Source organism: Physeter macrocephalus, unplaced genomic scaffold (assembly GCF_002837175.3).
Source record: "Physeter macrocephalus isolate SW-GA unplaced genomic scaffold, ASM283717v5 random_413, whole genome shotgun sequence".
In the NCBI taxonomy this organism is placed as follows: domain Eukaryota; kingdom Metazoa; phylum Chordata; class Mammalia; order Artiodactyla; family Physeteridae; genus Physeter; species Physeter macrocephalus.
Genome location: NW_021145699.1, coordinates 1 through 8034, shown reverse-complemented (window position 1 = coordinate 8034; position 8034 = coordinate 1). Strand labels below are relative to the sequence as shown.

At 56.7% G+C, this 8034-nt stretch overlaps 1 protein-coding gene across 1 annotated transcript; it reads right to left on the bottom strand.

Annotated features, from left to right (window-relative positions):
- Nucleotides 1–8015, bottom strand: WDR62 (WD repeat domain 62). Its single transcript, XM_028485474.2, has 11 exons — nucleotides 7699–8015; nucleotides 5615–5688; nucleotides 5168–5271; nucleotides 4705–4812; nucleotides 4262–4396; nucleotides 3853–3967; nucleotides 3587–3728; nucleotides 3445–3505; nucleotides 2580–3263; nucleotides 1873–2030; nucleotides 1–1778 (listed from the first exon to the last, which is right to left on the bottom strand). Exons 1-11 carry the CDS (start codon nucleotides 7999–8001, stop codon nucleotides 1515–1517), a joined length of 2148 nt encoding a protein of 715 aa, XP_028341275.1. The 5' UTR covers nucleotides 8002–8015; the 3' UTR covers nucleotides 1–1514.
- Nucleotides 8016–8034: the final 19 nt, after the last annotated feature.

Below are 8034 nucleotides of genomic sequence, written 5' to 3'. Positions count from 1 at the left end.
CACCAAGATAAGGCATTTTATTTAGGGGAAAAAAACTATATTGTGAATGTGTCTTGGATTTAAATGTCATGAAGCAACAAGGCCCTGCCCAGTGGGACCCATTCTTCCTCCCACCTCCTCTCCACCCTTGCCCTGAGCTCACTCCATTCCAGCCTCCTGGCTTCACTGCTATTCCTTTCATGTACGTCTGAGCTTGCCATGGGGCCTCTGCACTGGCCTTTGCCTGCCTGGATACTTGCCCGAGTGGCCACACGGCCTGTGCCCTCTATCAAGTGTCAGCTCCAACATCACCTAAGAAAGGCCTGTAACCAGCACAGGGAATGCCCTTAGTTTACCTACAGTTATACAGTTATTTTAATTTCTGTCGTGTTTCACTTTCTAGAAGGTGAATGCCACGAGGGCAGATGCTTTGCTTGTCCTGTTCCTCGCTCTACGCCTACCGTGTAGAGCAGTGACAGCAGCTGGGACCAGCAATTCCTCGGGGCTGGTAGGATTTTTTTCAACAACTGCATGATTGGTTCAGTGTTTACAGGGCCAACAGAGAGCCACGTCCTCATGTTAGAGTCTGGCTCTACCACCAGGCAAGCCTCGTTTGACTCAACTCTATGGGACCCGAGGCGAGGCACTGGATCTCTCTGAGCCTGTTTCTGGTGGGCCGTGATCACCAAACAGAGCAGGGAGGAACTCACAGGCAAGTGGGGGTTCAGGCCAAGCAGGCTGCACGGTACGACTGTGCTCTAGGAGGGTCCTGCTCCTGCCAGCTTCCTTTTTAGACTTGGGACGGTGAGGGCTTTTGTGGTCACAAGAGTGTCCTTCTTAGCAGACCTGCCACGTGGCTAGATGCCTGCTGCCTAGGGAAGCTGGTACCAGTGCTGGGAGCTCACGGGATGTTGAAGCTGGACACAGTCTTGCTGGGGAAGGAATTACTGGTCCCAGCTGCTGGGTGGCCTGGGCATGCTCCCCGGATTTGTCCTTCCTCACTTTACCCTGCTGCAAGTGGGAACAAAAGCCTGGAGCTCACAGGATCCAGCATGGGCCTGGCTCAGGGGCCATGAGCCAGTGTTGTGGCAGTATGTGAACTGGTAGCCAGGGTCTGGGACATGGTGATCACAGAGGCTCCAGTGGGTTCTTGCGCATCAGTAGGGGGCAGGGAAGAAGGGCTGGCCCCTCCCTAGAGTACAGCTGGGCCCCACTGGGCAAGGACCACCCGTGACTCCACAGCAGCTCAGTGGGCTGGGGACAGGTGACGTGGGAGCCAGGTGCTGGGGTCATCATTACTGCAGTTCCCCAACAGTCCTGTGTTCCCCACTAGAGTCCTGGAACAGGGCCTGGCACTGCGGCATCTGTGAGTTCCCTGGGCTCTCTACCCTCTCTCCCTGCAGCCATCTGAAGGGGGCTTTGTGGATGCGCCAGAACAGGCACCAGGAACCGCTCCTCCAAGCTGTCAGTTTATTTGCGTAAAGTAACTATTTCTTCAGAAGCAGCAGGGCTGCGGTGGAGGGGCCTGCTGGCTCTCAGTCCCCCCGTGCCTTCCTCCGCACGGCCTGCACCAGCAGCTCTGAGTAGTGTTCCAGCAGGGCACGCAAATCTGGGCTGGCCAGGGGGCACAGTGTAGGTGGGGAGGGGGGGCCTGGGCTGGGCAGGGCCTGGGCTGGGGCCACATCGGTCCCAACCAGCCAGTTGTTGGCCTCTAACTGGCTGTGGATCCAAAGGAAAGTGGAGGCCAGCTCAGTCCGTGCCTGCCGCTGCTCGGCGCTCGCCTCGTCACTGGAGACCATCTGCAAGGGGCGCCCATCTTGTTAGGGGCCACCTGGGCCAGGCAGTGCCAGGGAGCCCCTCAGTCCTCTCCCCTGGCCCTGGGGCTCGGCTCACCAGGTGGTAAAGGTCCAGGGCTTCTTGGAAGGTAGTCTGCAGTCTGTGCACGACGGTCCCCACATTGCTCAGCTCAAGGGGATCTGTGGGCAGGACCCTGGCTGGCCCCTTCGGTTCCCCGCAGTGTCCAGGGCAGCCCTGGACTGGACTGAGCGCATCTGGGGGTGTAGGGGATGAAATGAGAAAGACACTTCTACTTTTTAGCTGGTCTAAAGAGTCCAGTGTTGCTGGGCCGACCCCAACTGTTGTCCCTCTGCCTGGGACGCTTCCCTCAGTCCCCAAGGCTACCTTCCCACCCCTCCTGCAGGTCTCTGCTCAAATGCCACCTTCTTCCTGAAGGCTTTTCTCATCATCCTGCTTAAGACTAACCACTGCTCCCACCTGTCACTCCCTAAACCCTTTCTTTCTCTTTTTCTCAGCACACATCACTTTGTGATACACTTAACACTTTCCTTATAGATTTAGTCTGGGCTTCTCCCCCAGTTAAGGTGTCAATTCTCTGTAGTCTTGTTTACCACCAGGTCGCACGTCCCCAGGGCCCAGAACAAAGCCCAACACAAACGAGGTACTCACTAAATATGTAAGGCAATGAATGAATGAGTGGCACAGCGCCTGTGGCCAGGTCAAGTGCCCACCTTTGGAGCTGAGCCAGCTGTTACATGGGATGAGCTTAGGGGACGATCCCTTGTCCCAAGGATGGTACTCACCAGGGGTGGGCTCCAGGAGGGAGGTGATGCTGCCAGGGACCCCTGGCCTGGCCTCTGGAAGTGGGGGGCTGTTGGGATTGGAAGGTGTATTGAGGGACTCGGTGGCCAGGAAACTTGGGAGAAAGGTGGCGTTGTGGAGCCTTGGGGCACTCCTATCCACAGGGCTGGGGGCCAGGAAGCTGGCTGTTGTGACCGTGACACTGGGCTGGGTGGCCACAGGCTCCTGGGACCATACACACGTGGTGGGAGGCTCCAGTTGGGGTGGGGGCAACACGAGCCTGTCACAGATGCTTGACAGGGTGAGTTTCAGGCTGGCGCGGGCCTCATGGTTGCCCCGGGAGGGCAGGGCAGCTTCTTGACCCTCACTGTCAGAACTGGGTGTCACTGTGGTGGTGATGACTTGGAGCTCCTGGCCCAGGGAGGCCAGCTTCCCCAGGGACGAGGACCTGCACAGAGGCCTGGCCAGCTCAGCCAGGACAGGGCCCTCACTGTCCTCATTGGAAATGCTGCGTGGTATCTTGGCACAGGAACTGGCAGTGGCCTCCATGCAGGAGCGGGCGGTGGGGGTGTGGACACCCTGAGCCAGGCCTGGAGTGGGTAGAGCTGCGGGTGTCGGAGGCGTCTTGTCTGTGGGCGGCACAGAGGAGGGCAGGATGCAGGGCGCCAGGCCCGTGAGGCAGGGGGCTAGAAAGGAAGAGGCAGCTTACTCTCACACCCCAGCTCAGAGCTGATGGACAGGGAGCCCCAGCCAGGGTGGCTGCAGGGTCTGAGTGGATCCTGTCCATCCCCACCGTGGCTCAGCTAGGCACCCAGGGCCATTTGCTGAGAAGGCTAGGGCTTTTCACCTGGGGATGGGGACACTCACTCAGTGGGGACCAGGCTTCCAGGGTCTCGAGGGGCTCCTCATCCTTCCCCCCAGAGATGACCTGCAAGCACAGCCTTGAGGTGAGGAGGAGGCCACCAGGCTCCCAGCCCTATGTCTCGAGGGAAGCGGCCCCAGTACTCACGTTGGTCCTGCCTGGGCAGGTGTAGCCAGTACCTGCTCTCAGGGGCTCTGCTCTGGGCGGGCTCCCCCCAAGATCCATGAGTTTGACCTCTGGGGATTTCACGAGGTGCAGGGGCAGCCGGGAAGGGAAGGTGTGGGTGAACCTGTAGGCGAGAAAACAGGTGGTTGTGGCTGCCCTGGGGGCGCCTGAGGGCACACAGCCCCACCCCGCGGGGAGACAGAGAGCTGGAAGGCAGGGTGGGGGTTCACTAGTTCACCAGCTCCCACCTGGATGTCTTCTGGAGGCGGGAGAGGAACTGGCCTGAGATGCTCAGCCGGGGATTGAAGAAGTCGTCCTCGGCCTCAGAGGCCTTCAGGTCTCTCAGGGATCCGTGGAAGAGCTCTAGGGCAAGATGCCGAGGGCACCCTCAGAATCCCTCCAGCCAGCCGGCCCTGGGCCCAGGCAGACCCACAGACCAGCAGACAGATCCTCAGAAACCCCCATCAATAGACAACACACACTTTGGAAGCAAATGGAGCAGGCAGAAGAAACCATACAGCTGGGCCCCTAAGTAAAACATACGCCCTCCCACCACCCTCGCCAGCCCTGCCAGGGAAAGCCTTACCCCAGAGAAGCCCACACTGAGCCCAGTCCTGGATGCTGCCCAGGCAGGGGTCAGAGAGGGGCATGGCCTACCCTCAGGGTGGGCGTCAGTAAGTGTCTCGAAGTGGTGGCGGAGGAACTTCTCTTGCTCAGGGGTCTGGGGCAGGGAGCCGTTGGATATGCTTGGCACCTCGGGCTGGGACAACTCTTCTGTGGTACCTGGGCATCCTGGGGAGAGGAGAAGGGGGTCGGGGAGAGGGAGTGGGCAGGAGAGAACCATCAACACCATGAATCATGGCAGACGCTCTGAAAAAGCCACTGGCCACTTAACAATGGAGAAAGCTGGACTTGCCCATCACACACTCTGTTGCCACCAGGCGGAGAAGGAAGGGCTAATGCATCTGTCTTCCAGGGGAGGAAACTGGTGCTCAGTGGCCACCAAATGCAGGGTTGATGTTGGGCCAGCGGTTATATATCATGACCATCCCCTGGCCAGGCCCACACACTGCCCTTCCCCACATCTGGCCCCTACTTACCTGGTGTAGGGGGCGTCACATCAAACTGAGGGTCTGGGTCTGGCTGTGGAGGGGAGGAATGGATGGTGGTAAAGCTGCACTCCAAGTTGGCCTCTGACTCCCCTGAGTCTGGAAGACAGGGTGGGAGGGGTCAGGAGTCCAAAGCTGGGCCCTGACTGAGTCAGGTAAGGCGCTCTGGATCTCAGGGCTTCAGTTTCCTCATCTGCAGAAGGGGGATGATAAGACCCGCCCCCTATTTTTATGGACCAGCAAGGCTACACTTCGAGGAAGGTGCAGAGCTGGGCTCCCACTGGTGGGAAGTTGGGCTCCAGAATTCTAGAGCGACAATAGCAGGGACCATGTCTGTCTCTGTGACAGACTCTGGGCTTCAGAAAGACTCGGTCAAGGTCACCATCAGTGCCCAGAAAGGGACCTGGCCAGATGAACAGACTCCTGCAGGGTGTACTGCCTGGTGCTCACTCACCCTCAGGTGGGCTCTGGTCCTTTGAGCCGATGGAGGGGGCCCTGAGGTAAGAGTCACCTTGCTGGTCTCCTGGCGCCCTCTCTACCTCCTCTGCACAGTACTTGCTGCAGTGCCCGTGGGGGTGGGGCGAGGGAATGATAACATACTGATTAGTAAACAAGTGGCCCCCACCCAGAACGCCTAGACATCTACACCTACTCTGGCTGGGAGTACAGCCTCACCTCTCCTGCCGCCTCCAGAGGCCCCTGCACCTTCTCCTGGAACCAGGGAGCCAGGTTGCAGCAAAGGCTGCAGGGCTGGGCTCCTGCACCATCCGGGCTTCACCCCCCGCCCGCCTCCCTCCCACAGGCCCACTGGGAGAGCGGAGAGCAGTTCTTCCAGGGTGTGCCTACCAGCTGAGGCTTCCTCTCTCCAACTAAGGTTCCCATTGGTGCAAAGGACACCCACCTGTCTGTCCCTGTGACTGTCACCTCTGTCTCCAGGGGGTAGATGATGAGCTCGCTGGCCTCAGAAGACTCCCTCTGTAGGAGTGGTAAGGAGGGAGGCCTGCAGCCATTGTCCTGGGGACTCTCTGACTGTGGGGGAAGACAGCACAGCCATCCGAGGCAGCCGTGGCAACCAGGGCCCTCCCAAGCTGCTAGGTGTTCCACCAACACCGACGGTAACGGTAAAGATGTAGGTAGTGATGGCAGCCCTCACTGCTGGATGCTCCGTGAGCCAGGGCCTGGGCTGGGGCCATGATGAGCTCACTCTGTGCTGCCCCTGCATTATCATCAGCCCCTTTACAGATAAGGAAGAGGTATGGCTCCAACCCACTAAGAGTCTATTCATATGAAATTCAATAATAGGCAAACCAATCCATGGCGAGAGAGGTCAGAATGCTGGTTACCAGGGCTTCCCTGGTGGCTCAGTGGTTAAGAATCTGCCTGCCAAAGCAGGGGACACGGGTTCGAGCCCTGGTCCGGGAAGATCCCCCATGCTGCGGAGCAACTAAGCTGGGTGCCACAACTACTGAGCCTGCACTTTAGAGCCCATGAGCCACAACTACTGAGCCTGCGTGCCACAACTACTGAGCCCGTGTGCCACAACTACTGAAGCCCACACGCCTAGAGCCCGTGCTCTGCAACAAGAGAAGCCACCGCAATGAGAAGCCTGTGCACCGCAACGAGGAGTAGCTCCCGCTCGCCGAATCTAGAGAAAGCCCGCGTGCAGCAATGAAGACTCAATGCAGCCAAAAAAAAAAGAAAAAAAAGAATGCTGGTTACCTCACTGGGGGTACTGATTGGAAGAGACACAAGGGGGTCCTCCAAGATCCCCTTCCAAGAGGTAGAAAATGCTCTATATTTTGACTTGGGTGGTGGATACATCGGTGTGTACACAGGTAGCAATTCATCAAACTATATATTTATGATTTATGCACATAACTATTTATATTATGCCACATAAGCAAACTTATATAATAGAATAAAAAAGAATTTTGTTTGAAAAAGAATAAGAGCTAAAGTTGCTTCAGTACCTTTTAGGGCCCAGACCCTGTGAATGGGATTACTGTAAAAGCCACATGTGCAATGTTTTTTTTATGACCATTTTAAAAAAATGACCTTTTCTGAAATCTTTTTTCTTAGTCACCTTTCTTTTTAAAAAATATTTATTTATTTATTTGGCTGCGCCGGGTCTTAGTGGCCGCGTGCAAGATCTTTAGTTGTAGCATGCAGGCTCTTAGTTGCGGCATGACCAGGGATCGAACCCAGACCCCCTGCATTGGGAGCATGGAGTCTTAACCACTGGACCGTCAGGGAAGTCCCTTTTTTTTTTTTAAATGACCATATTTTTGAAATCAAAGCCCAGAGAATCAAGCCTTGCTAGGGCCCAGACCCTGTGAATGGGATTACTGTAAAAGCCACATGTGCAATGTTTTTTTTATGACCATTTTAAAAAAATGACCTTTTCTGAAATCTTTTTTCTTAGTCACCTTTCTTTTTAAAAAATATTTATTTATTTATTTGGCTGCGCCGGGTCTTAGTGGCCGCGTGCAAGATCTTTAGTTGTAGCATGCAGGCTCTTAGTTGCGGCATGACCAGGGATCGAACCCAGACCCCCTGCATTGGGAGCATGGAGTCTTAACCACTGGACCGTCAGGGAAGTCCCTTTTTTTTTTTTAAATGACCATATTTTTGAAACTCAAAGCCCAGAGAATCAAGCCTTGCTGCAAGTTACAGAGCCGGGAAGGGGTAGGGCCAGGGCTCCACCTGCTCAAATGCCCCCAACTCAGGCACAGGCCTGCCCTCGGGCCCAAGCTCTTAACCCCCTGCGACCCCACCTCCCCGCTTTCTGGTCTGCCCTGGTAAGTTTCACTGTGCACCAGGTCCGAGGCTCACCCTCCTGCCCTCTACCATCTCATGTAACCCTCTCACACCCCTGGAGTGGGACAGTCAGCTTTATCTCCAGAACGAGAGCACTGAGGCCCCAGGTCCTGCGCCGGCAGTCATGGTGCAGGGACTGTAGGCCGGGCTGGGGCAGGCAGTCTATACCTCGCTCAGCAGGCCCGCCAGTCTCTGCGACTCCACTGTATCTAGAACAGAATCTTCTAGGCTCTCGGGCTTCATGGGGGTAAAGCAGCAATCCAGGTCCCGGGCATCCAGGATGGTCTTGAGAGGCTCTTGGTCAGCCCGCTCCGCCCAGCGGCCATGTGGCTGGTAGCTGCGCTTGGCATAGAAGGCCGAGCTGTCTGCCACATCATCATCTCCTAGCTGAGGGTGACAGGGGACGGTCAGGCAGCTAGCCAAGTGCTCATCAACTCCAGTGAGGGCCCGGGACACTGCACGGACCCGCATGCAGCCTCGTGGCTTTAAACATCAATCAGAGAC

Bases quoted from the DNA above. Each gene is read 5' to 3' on its own strand.
- WDR62 (XM_028485474.2), bottom strand. From the start codon at position 8,001: ATGCGGGTCCGTGCAGTGTCCCGGGCCCTCACTGGAGTTGATGAGCAC. The intron at 2,031-2,579 runs GTGAGTACCATC...CTACACCCCCAG, and splicing joins CCTCCTGGAGCCCACCCCTG to ATGCGCTCAGTCCAGTCCAG. The intron at 1,779-1,872 runs GTGAGCCGAGCC...CGCCCCTTGCAG, and splicing joins CCCTGGACCTTTACCACCTG to ATGGTCTCCAGTGACGAGGC.